This window comes from Chelonoidis abingdonii, chromosome 5 (assembly GCF_003597395.2).
Source record: "Chelonoidis abingdonii isolate Lonesome George chromosome 5, CheloAbing_2.0, whole genome shotgun sequence".
NCBI lineage: Eukaryota > Metazoa > Chordata > Testudines > Testudinidae > Chelonoidis > Chelonoidis abingdonii.
This window is the reverse complement of record NC_133773.1, coordinates 111,313,204-111,331,185: the sequence shown is the minus strand read 5'-3', so window position 1 is coordinate 111,331,185 and position 17,982 is coordinate 111,313,204. Positions and strand designations below refer to the sequence as shown.

General features: G+C 40.7%; 1 protein-coding gene across 1 annotated transcript in view; it reads left to right on the top strand.

Moving 5' to 3' along the window:
- Positions 1 to 17,669, top strand: part of LOC116833803 (cytosolic beta-glucosidase-like) — a 47,720-nt gene extending 30,051 nt beyond the window's left edge. The window contains exon 5 of the mRNA XM_032795544.2: positions 13,989 to 17,669. Coding sequence (XP_032651435.1) covers positions 13,989 to 14,200 — 212 coding nt within the window. The 3' untranslated portion in view covers positions 14,201 to 17,669. The remainder of the gene's footprint in view (positions 1 to 13,988) is intronic.
- Positions 17,670 to 17,982: the final 313 nt, after the last annotated feature.

Genomic DNA, 17,982 nt, shown 5'->3' with positions numbered 1-17,982 from the left:
CCAGAGTTCACTTGTGTTTTTCATTTATTCTGCATCTTCCCCTTCTCTCAATTCTTGTGGGTATATAATATACACTATATATACTGTACAAGAACTGTAAACTCGAGATGGCAGTGTTCTGCTACATCCATTCCATATTCAGTTTTAGTCCTGGAAAGTCCACTTTAATTCTTTCAGCCCATATCTGCTGATTTTAAATCAGCTAAGCATGTGCACCTTTTGGAAGGTTGTAATTGGAAAGAAAGATTAAAAAGATATGAAAAAATGTCTTTACTTAAACAAAAAGCTTTTCCGGAACCTTAGTTTTATTAATATACATGATATTTATAAATTACTGTATATATATAAAAAACCCATCTAGGATAACATCAGTTCTGCATGTAACAAAGGCAAGTCTTGTTTTAATGCAAGAGAGACATCCCTCTTAGTCAGGGATAGATAGGAGATACGAATATGCTGCACAGTTTCTGTTTTTTCAGAAGTCTTCAATATATCTACAATCTATAGGCTGTAAAAAGAAAGCACTGTGTTTTAGCTGCCCTGCCAGTCATAATCTTAGCCTGCTCCAGAGGTGACCTCTTTTTCCCTCCTGGGGTGAGAAGTAGTTCACTCTGAGTACTGAACAGAGACTGCTAGTCTTGCAGAATTCTACTAATTTTGAGAGATTTTGCAGGAGCAGAAGATTAGTTGTAGCTGAGCTAGAGGAGTAAGTCTGTTATAAGATTCAGTTATAAGATTCCTTGTGCTTAAACACAATTCTGACTGTTCGATCCATGGTACAGAGTACCAGAAAAAAGAATGAAATCGTGGTATGTCTTTTTTTAAACTAACCAGACCAAATATTGAGCGTGTCAGAAGCTAAAATACAATAGAACATAGATCTGTCAAAGTAATATATCTATTCAAATTACACTTTTTCTTTACCAACTCAAAGTATAGGACCCAAATTTATCTGCTGATGTAAATTGGTGCCTTTCTATTGCCGTCACTAATTTACACCAACAAAGAATTTGTCACACAGGTCCCTTTAAAAAAAATCTTAATCCTTGTAACTTCTTGCAATGGCAGTCTCCAAACACCCCAACTGGGCTGTATGAAGTCTGTTGGAGTAAAAGCCCTATTAACAAGTATAGCTGTTTTGTTCAACTAGTAATTTGTTGAACAGGTTTCCACTGCAACTGCTAAATGATTTCACTTTAAAGGATACTGTGAAAGTTAATTAAAAACATTCATTAGGGTTTTAATAATTCCTTAGAGGCCTGAAACTCAAATCTGTTTTCATACCAAAAATGATTTTCCTCTTGCCTTCCTGCACTCCCTGGCTTGTGGGATGTTATTGTAGGGTAACTAATGAGTGCTGCTGAAGTGCTAGCAAAGTTTTACCCCCTTGCTTTTAGAAATAGAGTTTTAATATATTTGATTGGCAGCGGAGGAAATAATTGTTCTAAAATCAAATTGATGTACTTAAAATAGATCTGTTATAAGGGGACAAAAAGATAATGTCAAGTTCTGAGTGTTATTTGTGACAGTGTCCCTTTAAAGAATCAGTTTTTGTATCAGTGTGGGAAAAGATGTACGCCCTTACCCATTCAGTATAACTATTGAGATGTTATGTTCTCTACTTTCATCTCTTCAGAAATTCAAAGGAAGTATTCCATATTGTTCTTTTGTTAAATGTATCTGAAAATCTAGACACAGGGAATATAGTAAAATGAGAAACTGGATGTCATTGAAACCTTTTTCCCCCCAAACCCCAATCTTTTATCTAATCAGTTCAGACATATTTTATTAGCATGTTGTTTGCATAATGTTGGTAGTATTGCAGGATTTTATGGTGACCTTAAAGTAACTGGGGGAGTTCTTCCCTCAGTTCCACCAATACATCTCCCTTGATTCCTCTGGAATTGTAAAGTGTAGTGGGCTGGGGGTTATCCCTTCTGGTCCCTCAGGCTCAGATGGATGCCACTCTGCCTCATCCGGCACAGCGGCCAAAAGTCAATTAGTAGAGGATTAGCAAATCACCAATCTATAGCCCTAGCCCCTTGGGCAGGGTCTAGCAACAATCAGTCTTTAGCCTAGTCTCCTAGCTTGGACAGACAGCCCATACAGTCCGTTGCTCTGGCCCTCTGGGCAGGGGTGGCGCAAGGAGCAGGATTTAGCCCAGCCTCCTGGCTAGGGCAGATAACAAATACAGTCAGGCTCAGCCCTCTGGGCAGGGCAGCACGATAGTAGTCTATAGACCAGCTCCCTGGCTGGGCAGACAGCAGACAAAAACAGGCTGTTTGGCCTATGGTGGTGAGGCTGCTACCCCAGGGGTGGTGTTGGCAGCAGGGCGTAAAGGGACCTGGGCTCACCCTACTCCAACTCATCCCAGCCCAGACCACCACACCTGTCGTGCGCTGTCCTTGGTCAGGAGCTCGATCTTGGGGGCTGCGATCGAGGCAAATTGAGAACAAACTGTTGATAATATCCATCTAGCCCCAAGAACCGCTTCACTTGTTTCTTTGTGGTTGGAGCCAAGCAGGCCATCAGTGCTTGGACCTTCCCCATGAGGGGGCGTACTTGATCTCACCTCAGGGTGTACCGTAGGTAGGTAGTTTCTTGCCACCCAGTCCAGTACTTCTTCAGGTTTTGCAGTCAGCCCAGCAGCAGCTGCCACTTCTTTCAGATGGTTTTCCCAGTGGTGGCTGTACACCACTACATCATCTAAATAGGCCACAGCATACTCGGTATGGGGCTTCAGGAGGCAGTCCATCTGCTGCTGGAACATCATGGGAGCTTGTACACATGTGGTGCCGGGACTCAACCCTCTCCAGGGAGGAAGGGAGCCACGCCGGCCCACTCCACTCCAGTTGGTCCGGGAAACTAGCCCGGCGGTCCTGGCGGTACTTGTCCGCCCGGCGGGCGAGGGGCTCAAGCCTCTGGCAGGGCGAAGCTGTAACAACCGCGAGACACCGGGCCCTATGTCAGGGTGGACAGCAAACACAGAGTCAGTAAGCTCAGGCCTGCTTCAGGGCTGAGCAACAGTAATGGTTCAAGGTCCAGCCCCAGGTTAGGGTAGGCAGCAAACTCTGAGTCAGTAAGCTCAGGCCTTCTGTCAGGGCTGAGCAACAGCAGCAGTCTTAAAGGCCCAGCCCTAGGTCAGGGCGGGGCAACAAACTCTGAGTCAGTAAGCTCAGGCCTTTGGTCAGGGCTGAGCAACAGTAACAGTTATCGACCTCCTCAGGCCAGGGAGAGGGGGAGTCTGCCACCCTCGAGTGCGGTGGCAGGGGGGACGCATGCCCTCCCACTCCACTGCATCCCAGTCCGGGGCCCTAACAGCGGCTATCACTCCGCTGGTCAGTCAGTGGGGATCCTGACCGCAACACACTGACATAGGCTCTGGCAACTCCGCAGCCTGACTGGGGTCGGCTGCCCCGGGCCGCTTCCGTACTCCCCCTCAGGACCTACCTGGGTCCTAATGTCGGCCTCTGAAGGGTCCACGAGCATAGGCTCATTGCGATCGGGACTGAGTGGTAGGTCCGGGAGTTCCTCGGGATAGTCGGGCCAGGGTAGCACTGGTGGCTCCTCCGGGTAGCAGCAGGCGCAGGGAAGCCCCGTCAGCTCCTCTGGGTAGCAGGGGCAGGAAAGCTCCAGCGGCTCCTCTGGATAGCAGGTGTGGGGAAGCTCTGGCAGCTCCTCCAGACAGTGAGCATGGGGAGGCTCCGGCAGCTCCTCCAAATAGCAAGCACAGGGAAGCTCAGGGCATTGGGTAGGCATCGAACTTTGAGATCTCATACACCCTCTGGAAGTCAAAACAGAATCAGAGGGTCCGACTGGGCTTCAGGATCAGCATGATGGGACTGTGCCACTTGCTCAAACCGCTAAATGACCTCTAGCTCTACCATTGCCTAGACCTCCTTCTCTACAACCTCCCACATCCATCATAGGAGAGGCCGCATAGTTTCCTGGACCACTTCTCCTGGGCTTGTTAGGACAGTGTGTCAGATGAGGATGGTTTGGCCTGGTATGGCTGTGAAGGTCTTGGGAAAGGCCTTTCACAGGCTCCAGGCTTGTTTTTGATGCTCCATTGTGAGGGTGTCCCCCTAATTGTTTTTTTTCAGGATCAGTTGTCTTGGGGACTTGTGGACCCAGATCCAATTCGGGCGCTCGGGGGGCGAATGGGGTAATCAGCAGCCCCTCTTGCTCTCACCATGGCTCAAGAAGTTCATCTGATAGATCTGTCTTTTTTTCTGTCAGTCCAGTTGTCTAAGCTCATATATAATTGGGCCCATTCAGCTAATTACTTCATAGGGGCCTTGCCAGCAGGCCAGGAGTTTTGACTCCTCCGAGGGGAGAAGGAGAAGTACTCAGTTGCCAGGCTTGAAGGTGCAAATCTGGGTCTCCTCTTGTGCCCCCTGGGCAGCTCCTTTGCCAGATCCCCAGCTCAGGTCAGGCACCCCTCTAATTGGTGGACATACTGTAAAAGCTCCTGAACAGTGACAGAGTGTGTTCCCAGGCTTCCCTCATTAGGTCTAACAGTCCTTGGAGTTGGCAACTATACAGTAGTTCAAAGGGAGAGAACTTCACAGAGGACTGGGGCACCTCCCTAATGGCCAACAGTATGGGCAGGGATCACTGGTTCCACTGCAGAGCTCCTGTGTGGGAAAGCATATGGAGCATCTCCTTTAGCGTCCTGTTGAAGCGTTCAACCAGCCCATCTGTCTATGGAGGCCATCACTCCTCCAGGGCTGTGGCTGGGCGGGGGCCAGCAACAAGGCAGAGGCATTCAACTCCTTCCCTGGTTCTCTCGCCCAACTGAGCTAGAGGCTCCTCCCCTTAGACTTCCTGTTCTTCCTCTCTGCATCCAGCATGAGGAGTGGGCCTGGCCTGGGTCCTCCCAAAGGGGGCAGAAAGTGATTCGTTCCCCTCAGGCTTGGAAGAAGGCCACACAGCCTCACTACACACAGGTATAGCAGGGGCAGAACTTGGCTCTGTAACTTTTTTCAGACTGGTTTCACTGATTTTGAAGCTACTTGAATGATGATGTTAGGAAAAAGTTGTAGCCTGCAGATCTCTGACATGACATATGGGTGAAAATACCCATTGAAGTAATGAGTATTTTGCCATTAACTTCAGTGTGACCAGAACTTAACCCCAGGTGAATATAAAATCTGTTCAATAGTTATGCTGTATTTTCCATCTGTGCCTCACAAATGGAAATAAATATCTTTTGACTCTCAGCAAGCATTCAGGATTTTGAACTTCCCTACAGACTTTCCTTTGGCAGTATTTACAGTTTCCTTCAAGAGACAGACAAACGTATTTCAGATGTTTAAACATTCTTTAGAGCTCCAATCACGATTCTATCTGGGCTATTTTTGCCTGTGACGCTCTTTTGCTAGCAAACCAGGTTTAACTTTCAACCAATGTTTCCTGAATGTAAATTTCTTCTTGGATCTTTTCCCTGTACTTTTTAGTTCACTTTATTGAATGCATAAGTGTCAGCCATGATAACTAGCTCTACCGTTCAAGTTAAAAGTTTTCCCAGGCATAGATCAGTTTAATTTTATAACTCTGGCCAGGTATGTTGAGGTATAATAATGTACATGAGCATTAAATTAATGTTGTTTCTCATTCTCTTGATTAACAAACACCTATTTAAATCAATATTTATCATTTGCCTGTTCACTTGATTTCTACTTTTCCATTGCTGCATGATTAAATTATTTTTCTGGCCAGTGGGAGAGATTTTTGTATGTAATGTTCTGGTCCCAAAAGTTTTGAAGGAGAAACATATTTTGTAGTTTCCACTGTGCACTCTACAAGGAATTTTATTTTCCAAACAAGTTCTGATTGCAGATTAAAGAATACTGCAAACCTGAAAGCATTCCTTTTAATTAAAAGGAATGCATTTAATTGCTGGCGGACAGCATTTATGGCACTTCAACAGAAGACAAACACTTTGGGACATGCAATTTAATAATTGTACTTGGTTTAAAGTATATATTGAAACTAGACAGATGCAAATTTTGATGTTCAAGTGGTGAGCATGTGAGAACTTGCATCAAAAGCAAGACTTGAAATATGTTTTCATATTTCATGTTGCCATGTCAGTGAGTTTCGCTCTCTCGTACACTTGACAGTGTTGCCAACTGTACTGGCAAAGACAAGCCCAATCATTGCTTAAAACAACCCAACACAACAAAATAATGTGAACTTATTAGCAACTAATGAGCATGTTCAGAACAAATACTGTAAACAGGGCCATATCTGTAAAGATTTTAAATCATCCTGAGTGTATTTTCATTGGTTTATGCATGTGCAACCTCTCCAGTTAAATCTTCAATGCAGAATAATCCTGACTGGGCAGCATCTAGTGTTATTCAGATGTTAGTAATACCACCTTTAAAAGCTGTGAGTAGCTATGAAGGCACTCTAAATTAGGGCGACCTTAAGTTGCTTTATATATCAAATGTCACAGGAAGCACACATCCAAACTTGTCCTTAGTGGGGGCATTTTAGCAGCCAGCCTACTCCCTTTCTCCTCCCGCACCAGTTAACCCTCAGTACTGCAAATGTATTTCTGCTCATCGGCTCTCAAATTGAATGTTGCCTAGTTGGAGCTTCAGGTCACATTCCTTACAGCAAGTGACTGCATGACTTTCTTGCCAGTCATCAGTTCTGGGTCTTCACTATTCTGGCAGCACATGAGAATGCCTGGAGCACTTTCACTGATTGCCAGTTAAGCCCCTAAATTGATAAAAGCTGGAGAATTCTAATAAACAGGTTCATTGCATTGCATCCAATGTTGTCCCCTACTCTTTCTCTTATTAATATGCGGAGTAGTTCATTGAAAATGTCTGCTTCCATACTCACAAATCTTTTGCTTGTCTTTCTGCAGACATTAGATGCTATAAAGTTGTCAGACTCAGAATAACACTTTAAGAAATGCTATTCTTAAGATATTCCCTGGTACTTCTCATTAACCCTGTTGATTGATGCTTATGTGTTTAACTTCACTGTACCACCTTTAACAGGAAACAGGAGGTAGAGGAACATGTAAAATGTTTGTCAATAATGGTATTTGAAATCTACTTTGAACAACCAGCAGCAGATTTTAAGTGCTTCAGTTCTGTGGGACAGGAGAGTTGTTATCTCAGGGAACTGGTAAATTGATATGGGCCCAGATCCACAAATATGGCTACATCAGTTTATATTAAGAAGTCTTTCTTTGTAATCGTAAGGGCTAAAAGTCTTATTATTTAAATAATAGGTTTAATTCTGCAGACTCTGAATCTGTCTTGGAGAACTAACTTACATCAAGTGAACTGGAGCTAGCCTGCAGACTGGGAGTTTGACATTCATGTTAAGATTGTTAGTGATGTAATTTTTACAGGAAAGGAAACAGTGATTAGCACAGAATGCAGCATGCAAAAAGAAATCCTATAGCACATTCATGAAGACACGAACTAAGCAAAAGCAAAGCCCCAGAAATCCTTTACTAGCCTGGTCTGAAGGCACAGGTTGCTGACATTGTTTTGAAGTGTTAATTGTGTCAAACGTATTGATCACATTGGCTCAAAGAATAGTTATATACTGAACAAGTACAACCACTTTCTTTTTGTCAGATATGGTCCCCAAAAGACCTTAGCAAAATGTGTACACAAAACTCACTGACTTAATGCAAGCCGACGGAGGGATATGTGGAGTGGGATTTATTATAGTTGGAGCAGAAACAATGGTTAGATTGAAGAAGGAGTGCAGGATGAAGGAGATGGGAGAGGAGACGTTTACAGTGGTTCAGGTGAAAAGGCGAGAACGAAGAAGTGAAGCAAATTTTAAGCAGTGGGGGTGGAGAGGAAGGGAAAGAGTCTAGAAGTGTTGTAGAGAAAGAAGTCATAAGACTTGATAAGACCCTGGAAGTGAAGAGAAAAGCATGAGGAGAAGGCATATTACCCCAAGGTTGCAAGCTTCAGTTATTTGGAGGGTAATTGTCAATGACAGATAAAGCTGGAAGCAGATACTGGATATTCATTTTTAGCGATATAACATTGGAGGAAGTGGTGGGAAGTCCAGTAGAAGATATTGCAGAGACATGTGATATAAGCCTGGACAAGTAGATTAAAGAGTCATTAGCCTGTGGAGATAAGAGAGACTGTGGGAACAGACAAGGTCACCTAAGGGATGACTGTGGAGGGGAATGATGACAGAGCATGGGAAATGCTGGCAGAGACAGGAAGGGAAGGAGAGGATCCATTAACAGTAATACTGAAGGAGTTGTCAACTAGGTGAGGAAGCAAGTAGCCAGTGTTGCAGAAATCCAAGGATGAGAGGATGGTGGAGAGCTAGGTGGCTTATGGTGTCAAAGGTAGCAGAGCTATCAAGGAAAAATGAGTACAGAGAAGTCACCCTACAAGCAATAGATAGTTAATGTGAAAAATGACAAGACAAATTAGATACTTGGCAGTACACCTAAAGGATCTCCTTCAGCTATTGTGGCCACTCACACTGGTAGAGTAATTAGCACAACTTCCAGTTATGGTGATTAATGGCATAATGGGGGCAGAGAGATCTATGTCTATTTATATCGTGCCTGACATCATAGTATCTAGACAGCACAGCAAAGATTAAAAGAGGCAGTTGCTATCCAGTCGTGGTCTGTTCTCTCCTAATGTACTTAGATGAGTCCAGTGTAAAAAGATATCCTAGGTGAGCAAAAGCTTGTCAGCCCTGTCAAAACTGGAAAGGCCTTTGTAAAGAAATGTGTCTTGTCCTGTGCTCTAAAGGTGGCAAGAAACGAATTAATCATAATTGTTAGAAGCATGAGGTATTTGTATTTTGAAACTGCAGTGAAAATACCCTTTATTGAACTTTGGGAGGGACTATCATTTACAAAAAAAAAAAAAAGAAAAGAAAAGTCTTTAATGGGTCTATGCAGTATAAAGAGAGTGCACAGTTTAACTAGGAATGTTGGGAAATCGTGCTCAAGGCTTAGAAATAATGAGCTCCTAATGTGTTTTCTAATCAAAGTATCGGCATGAAATTCACTATTTGGAGAATGTCCTATTATCAAGGCAGCAGTGTATCAAAAGTTCACTATGGATATTATTTTTGTCTCTCATCTTTTATTTGACTTGTCTTCTCTTCCCCCTCCCTTTTAATAGTTTTAAGTCAAAAGCACTAGAAACACAAGAAGAGCCATGCTTATCACATTTGTTCCAGCTTCCTTGGACCAACAGCCATCCCTGTCAGTCTTAGTTATCTTTGTGTGCAATGGTGTTTTGAGCTGAGATTTCATACACAAGTTCCCCCCCATCCAAGATTTAGGTACCTCATAAATCAAATTGACAAGTCACATGATGATGTTTTATTCCCTATTTTGTCTATTGGACCCAGAAAGACATGTACAGTAGGTTCCTCAGTGGTTTATTTCCTAACAATAGCACAGCATTGTGTAGTTCAGAGACTATGTCAGACTCTTTTTGGATTGTACCTAAGCAATTCTATAGTTAAATATTTTTCTGTGACAAAAAGCAGAGGCATGTTCCCACCATTGCTTCTGAATATTCATGGCTGCTGTGGAATTAGTGGCAATTTAAAAGATTACTTTTTCCTGTTCTTCCCTTTGGTTTACAGGAGAAACAGCATTTATTGTTGATACACTGATTTTCTGTTACATTTTGTTCAAAAATTATGCAAATATATAATTATTGACACACACAATTATGGTTCCAGGAATATGGAAGAATGAAGCAGATTAGTTTTGTTTTATCTTCCTAGTTAAACCAATCAAAGGAATCCAGGTTTTCGTATACTTAATTTTTGCTTGCTTTTTGATTATCCAAGTTATATGTGCATTATCAATTTTCATGCAATTGCTCTTCATATTTTATTCAAGGAAACCACCAGCTAGTCAGACAAATTATCACTTGATTATTTTTTCAATCTTTTTCTCTCACGTATGTCCCTGCATCATATACAACTGCAGCACAGGTCAGTCAAACAATGAATGGTAACTTTAGCTTTGGTTCAGGAAATATGTATGTTACATATTGAAGAATTAGGGATTTAAAATATTGTTTCAAAAGTATATTGTGCACATTATTTTCCTGCTGTTGTATGTTATGTGATCACGTTTATGCGCAAGTGGGCAACTTTACTCAACATGACGTATATACTGTACGGAATTAGAGAACACTTTAAAACCCAGTCCCTAAATCAATGAGTCACTTCTGAGGGGTTGGAAGTCTTAGCTGTGAAAAGAGGAAAGAGCATGGCATATGTTCTAGGTTTCAGGATTTTGTTTTATAAGGAATTGTTTGAAGAATATTTTTCACTTTCTTGGCCTGTGTATTTTAAGAAATTAAGACATTTTAAATAGAGAAGGTCTACACTGGATATTGTCTTGTATTCACCTTTGAGTTAGCTTGGTAGAATGCAGCCAAAGGGGCTCCTATTGTCTTGTTATAGAGAGTTCCACATAAAGTCAACTGTCTTTTTTGTAGTTTAGTGAGCTGTAGCGGCTATGAAAGTGTGAGACTGACAGCAGTGTATAGGACCAAACACTGAACAGTAAAGCACTGTCATATCCAGCTCTGCTAATCCTTTTCTTTACCTTACTGCCTGGGATGCTCCAGGAAAGTAAAAGCAGACCAGTTCTCTGAGCTACTGTCCTGGCAAAGAATATATCTTTTCATGGGCTGTCAGTATTGATATTTACATAGTTTTTGCCATAGCAGGTACTGTCAAAAAGTGGAATATAAAAAATTCAGTTAATCTCAACATAAGAATGGCCATACTGCATCAGATCAAAGGTCCATCCAGCTCAGTATCCTGTCTACTGACAGTGACCAATGCCAGGTGTCCCAAAGGGAGTGAACCTAACAGGTAATGATCAAGTGATCTCTCTCCTGCCATCCATCTCCACCCTCTAACAAACAGAGGCTAGGGATACCATTCCTTACCCATCCTGGCTGATAGCTATTAATGGACTTCACCTCCATGAATGTATCTAGTTCTCTTTTAAACCCTGTTATAGTCCTAGCCTTCACAACCTCCTCAGGCAAGGAGTTCCACAAGTTGACTGTGCACTGTGTGAAGAAGAACTTCCTTTTTATTTGTTTTAAACCTGCTGCCCCTTCACTTCGTTTGGTGGCCCCTAATTCTTATATTATGGGAACAAGTAAATAACTTTTCCTTATTCGCTTTCTCCATACCACTCATGATTTTATATACCTCTATCATATCCCCCTTAGTCTCCTCTTTTCCAGCTGAAAAGTCCTAGCCTCTTTAATCTCTCCTCATATGGGACCCGTTCCAAACCCCTAATCATTTTAGTTGCCCTTTTCTGAACTTTTTCTAATGCCAGTATATCTTTTTTTAGATGAGGAGACCACATCTGTATGCAGTATTCAAGATGTGGGTGTACCATGGATTTATAGGATTTATATAAGGGCAATTCTCTGTCTAGTCTCTATCCCTTTTTGAATGATTCCTAACATCCTGTTTGCTTTTTTGACTGCTGCTGCATACTGCATGGACATCTTCAGAGAACTATCCATGATGACTCCAAGATCTCTTTCCTGATTAGTTGTAGCTAAATTAGCCCCCATCATATTGTTTGAATAGTTGGAGTTATTTTTTCCAATGTGCCTTACTTTACATTTATCCACATTAAATTTAATTTGCCATTTTGTTGCCCAGTCACTTCGTTTTGTGAGATCTTTTTGAAGTTCTTCACAGTCTGCTTTGGTCTTAACTATTTTGAGCGGTGTAGTACCATCTGCAAACTTTGCCACCTCACTGTTTACCCCTTTCTCCAGATCATTTATGAATAAGTTGAATAAGATTGGTCCTAGGACTGACCTTTGGGGAACATCACTAGTTATCCTTCTTCATTCTGAGAATTTACCATTTATTCATACCCTTCGTTCCCTGTCTTTTAACCAGTTCTCAATCCATGAAAGAATCTTCCCTCTTATCCCATGACAACTTAATTTGTGTAAGAGCCTTTGGTGAGGGACCTTGTCAAAGGCTTTCTGGAAATCTAAGTACACTATGTCCACTCGCTCTCCCTTGTCCACATGTTTGTTGACCCCTTCAAAGAACTCTAATAGATTAGTAAGACATGATTTCCCTTTACAGAAACCATGTTGACTGTTGCCCAACAGTTTATGTTCTTCTGCATCTGAATTTTATTCTTTACTATTGTTTCAACTAATTTGCCGGGTACTGACATTAGACTTACCGGTCTGTTATTGCCGGATCATCTCAAGAGCCCTTTTTAAATATTGGGGTTACATTAGCTATCTTCCAGTCATTGAGTAGGAAGCTGATTTATAGAACAGGTTACAAACCATAGTTAATAGTTCCACAATTTCATATTTGTTTGCTCCCCCAGGTATTAATACATACTCTGAGTTAATCAATAAGTAAAAAGTGATTTTATTAAATACAGAAAGTAGGATCTAAGTGGTTCCAAGTAGTAACAGACAGAACAAAGTAAGTCACCAAGCAAAATAAAATAAAATGCGCAAATCTATGTCCTATCAAACTGAATACAGATAAGATCCTCACCAGTTCCAGAATGCTCCCTTTTACAGACTAATCTCCTTTTAGCCTGGGTTCAGCAATCACTCACACCCCTTTGTTCCAGTTTCTTCCAAGTATCCTAGGGGGTGGAGCGGCTTCCTCTTTAGCTAGTTGGGTTTAAATAGACTTTCTCTTATGGGTGGAGACCTGGAATCACCTGGTCAAGTCACATGTCCATGCATGACTCATAGTCTTTACAGGCAGAAGCCATTGTCCACATGGTACCTTGTATGTCTCCATGGATTGGAGCATTCCAAGATGCATTGTTCCCCAAGTGCTCCCTGATCGGGTACTTAAGCTTGCAAATTCCTTCCTAAAGAAGCTGACCAAATGCCTCACAAAGTTTGCTTAGAAATCAAGCAAGTATATAGCCAATATTCTTAATCTCAAGTACAAAATGATATATGTATAATATGTGTACAAATAGGATGAATAGATACAGTAGACCATAACCTTTACAGAAATATGTTACATGGCACAGGCAGCACAAAACGTATTCTAGTTATGTCATATTCCCATAAAACCTTATGGGAGGTACCATTACAATTACTTTTGAGTTTTTGCCCAGCTGTTCTTCAAACTCCTTTTCAGCTTTTCTTATTACATTTTTACACTTAATTTGGCAGTGTTTATGCTCCTTTCTATTTACCTCACTAGGATTTGACTTCCACTTTTTAAAAGATGCCTTTTTATCTCTCACTGCTTCTTTTACATGGTTGTTAAGCCACGGTGGCTCTTTTTTTAGTTCTTTTACTGTGTTTTTTACTTTGGGATATACAGTTAAGTTGGGCCTCTATTATAGTGTCTTTGAAAAGTGTCCATGAAGCTTGCAGGGATTTCACTCTAGTCACTGTACCTTTTAATTTCTGTTTAACTAACTTCCTCATTTTTGCATAGTTCCCCTTTCTGAAATTAAATGCTACAGTGTTGGGCTGTTGAGGTGTTCTTCCCACCACAGGAATGTTAAATGTTATTTTACGGTCACTATTTCCAAGCGGTCCTGTTATAGTTACCTCTTGGACCAGATCCTGTGCTCCACTCAGGACTAGATCGAGAATTGCCTCTCCCCTTGTGGGTTCCCATACCAGCTGCTCTAAGAAGCAGTCATTTAAAGTATCGAGAAATTTTGTCTCTGCATTTCGTCCTGAGGTGATATGTACCCAGTCAATATGGGGATAATTGAAATCCCCCATTATTATTGAGTTCTTTATTTTGACATCCTCTCTAATTTCCCTTAGCATTTCATCGTCACTATCACTGTCCTGGTCAGGTGGTCAATAATAGATCCCTATTGTTATATTCTTATTAGAGCATGGAATTACTATCCATAGAGATTCTATGGAACTTGTGGATTCATTTAAACAAGCTATATATGTTCTACATCTGTAAGATTACATTTGTTGTGTTAATTTCAGCCATCTCTCTTGATGATGTCCATCTTAAAGGATATTTTGTGTGGTCCCTCCTTGACAACTTTGAATGGACGTGTGGATACAGCTGTCGATTTGGACTTTTCCATGTTGACTTCAAAAACCCAGCTCTCCCTCGTGTTCCTTACCGATCAGCAATAGAATATGCCAAAGTTATCTCCAACAGTGGGCTAACAAAATCAACTGAAGAGCTGTGACGATCTGCCTTTTGGTAACAAGAGCTGTCTCCTTCCTAAGAAGCCATATATGGTAAAATAAAATTTTTTTTTTAGAAAATGCTGACTAGTCTATGTGTTTTTATATAATAATTAAACTGACAGATTCAGTTAGGAATACATGTTTTTCCTTGTGTAAGAAGGGAGGAAGTAAAATAACTGGCAAGTTACTTTGTAGTGGATTTGGCAACTGTGTTTTAAACTGTATGTTTAAAGGAACACTGTCAGCTTGAAATCTAATTAGTTTTAAATGTGAGCTACAAGTAGTTTCAACTGCCTGTGACTTTCCTGCTAGCTCTTGTAATTTTACAGCCACCTTCTCCTGTGTTCATATGCTTTTCTTTCTTCTGAGGCTGCGTGAAAGCCCCAAACAAACAGAAGAAAAGGATTATAGTGAAAACAATTACACAGAAAGTGTTGACAAATGAAGAAAGCAAATCAACACAAGTATAGGATTTAAAACACACACACACACACACACCCCTTCTAATTCTTTCAGTTTGAGGAATCTTATAAATATAATTCCTGCCTCCACCCTCTACCAAGGAGAAGGGGCAGCAGCATGGGAACTGCACCTCAGAAGGACCTCTGTCAAGCACAGCGCCTCCAGGCGTGGGGCAGGTTCTGGACCAAGCCTTGTGCAGGTCTGTGCCAAAAGGCACAATTTGGCTCACCGTAGGTAAAAGGTTGTCAGACAGAAATGTGAATCTTGAAGTTGATGGGATCCCTTTAACGTTTATTCACACAGCTTTGAAAATTTTGTCAGTATACTCTTGCTGTAGCAAAGCTCACATCTGAGCCAAAGAGAAAAGCCCTGTTATAGCAAAGGGTTCAGTATACAATACCAAACAGCCTTCTGCCTCTGACAATGGGGAGAAAAAAGTTGAAATCACTCTTTATGAAAAGAAGCATTTGCAATAGGAAAAGTAATATGAAAAACTGTAAACCTTGCCTAGAAATGAAACACACAGCTCTGATGCTTAGATTAAAAACAAGTTGTTTTGCTCTTACATGTGATGCGTACAATGTGCAGCTGTTCACAAAAGACCAGAAGACTTAATATATGAACAAGTAAGATTGCTAGCTTTGTTCCTTTCTTATTATAAAAGCCATATCTATTTTACCTGTTCCACTGTTATAACAATGTGCTCTGGTAGAATTAAGACTTTATTTTTCTCTCTTTGGCGTTTGTGTTGGGTGTGCACAGAGGAGAGAGAAAGAGAGAAACTAATAACACTTTGCTGTTAGTCTGTGTAGTGTCTTTCATCCCAGGATCTCTAAGTGCTTTTCAAAGGATGGGTACAGTAGGTATTATTCTTATTATTAATTTTCCCATTTTACAGCTGGGGAAATAGATTAATGAAGAATACGAATTTTATATTCAGCTCTTATGTTGAAGTTAAATATTACACGTACTCTTTTTTCACATAGGAGTCGCATACCTCCTCTCTAGGTTGTCTGTATTATCAGGATCCAAAAGGCAAAGTTCATAATAAACTTCAAGTTGCAATAACATTTGAATATCTGCTTAAAATCTATTTCTGTAAAAATTAACATCCTGACCCTTGACATGAGAGATGGAAGACTTGGTCTCACTAACTTCAGTGTGAGGGTTGTTGGCAGCAGCAGCTTTCAGAGCAAAGCTAGGACTGCAGTTATGCTCCATTGGTGTGATTTTTCTCTCCTCACCTTGGAGTAAGCTTCTTTTGTTCTTCTTTTTCTCTTCTCTCCTTTTGTGCCTGACTGCTTTGTTCTAACGTGCATCAGTTTCAAGGAGCATTTTATTCACTTTCTTGTTTGCATTAGGCATTTTTTTCTTTAATTTTCCAGTATTGCTAAAACCAGTGCAACTCCACCAATGGTGGCAATATTGAGAACCTTAATGTAGACAAGGGAACACTGGCTGCCAGCATTTTTACTGAGCATAGCATAGACTGACATGAAATCCTTGTCTACACTCCCAGTATTACCATCATTGGCTGCTAGATTGGTCCCATAGGGCCACTAGCATCCAACACGTGATAGAGATTCTCCCCTGAGTTATCCTGTGTGCACTTCAGATTCAGCCAAGGAGATGGGTCATAAACTTTTGTGGCTAATATCTGTTGCTTATCAGGGTTATTTACAGCACAGGCATGTTTGAAACAAAGCAGGCCAGGGGAGAGTCCTGAGGAGTCCTTTCAACCAGACTTCCTGTAGTTTTTTATTAAAATAAAAGCCAACAATAGAGAGTATGATCTAACATCACTCTCAAGCATATTGTGTAAGAAGGACTGACTGTGTGCAACTCTTGATATTCATGTAAGGTGAAGATAGGGCTTTAAGGCAAATCATAACAACAACAACCCAAATAATATAAAGTGTAATTGAATCAGCATTTTTGTTAGTAACTAATCACTTCTGCACCATGTTTGACAGTTCCACTTTTGCACTGCATAAACAGTGAAATATCAGTGAGAGTCTAATCAATCCAGTTTTTATATTTTCATGCAGTGTGCAGGCTGTTTGATTTTGTGGTTTGGGATCTAGACCCCTGAGTAGATTTATTGAATGCTTCAAGTCTTTCTTAATTTGGGTTTCCTACTTTTGTGAAATGAGACCATTGGCTTCCCATAGCAGGAGATCCTACCGCTAATCCATACAGTCAGGGACAGCATTACTTTGTATTGTAAGAAAGCCCTAATTGGATTTCTGGTTTGTCAGACCTTTACAGCTGTGTTCATGGTATACCTGCCTAATGAACATAATAAATAGGAATTCTATAGTGGCATTACACAGTCCTTCTGGGATTGACCAACTCCACCTTAATGAGATAATTTTCCTTCACTTCTTGTTGACTCATACATCTGAAACTATTACTTTCCACCCTCCCATTGTTATAGCTATCTAAGAATGTGCCTAGGTACACTGTGATAGCTGGCATTGTCTAGTGCTCTGCTTGCATAGGAAGTAAAGTATGACACATTTTATTCCCAGTCTTTTTAAAAAGCCAAAAAGCTTCCTATCAATGGTCCCGATCCTGGAATATGCCACACACCTCATAGAATATGACGTATACCCTCAAATCCCACTGACAGCATGTTGCAAAATTGAACCCTGTATCATCAGGAAAGTGCTGTAATGGTAGACCAAAAAGAGAATTAGGGCTCACTTGTTAGCACAGATTATAGTGTGATCACTAAGGGTGTTCAGCCCTGCTGTTAAATCAAAGTCTCCTTGAGCTTATGTTACACTTCTGGATGTCTTTCATGTTCACTTGAAGATAGTTTCTACGCAATGAAGATATCTTAAGTGACATGGGATAGAGGGTTGAATAGCCCTAAAGTTAAACTGGATTAACATAAAAAAAAGTAAACTATGAATGATTTAATTTTTATTTAATGTTTTGTACATTGTCAATTGTTAATATCAAATAGCACAATAAAAGTTCTGAAACCACATTTACTCAAAACTAATGTATATTGTTTATTTTATTTGTGTTTCTTATGGAATCTTTATCTTATTTGTGTTTCTTACCCATTCTTCCATTGTTATGTTTTATAGTGTATCTTATTTACAATTTACCTTCTCCTATAGTCCTGTAGAAGATAGAGTTATTTTCTTGATTTTAATTAGGACATTGGTGGAATATTATTTTATTCTACACGGCAGATTTATAAGTTTTACAACAGTACAAATGGGCAATGCATTATTGTCTGCAAAAGAAATTAATAGTTTTCATTGTAAATAATATATTCCATCACAAATGGTCTATCAGGTAAAAT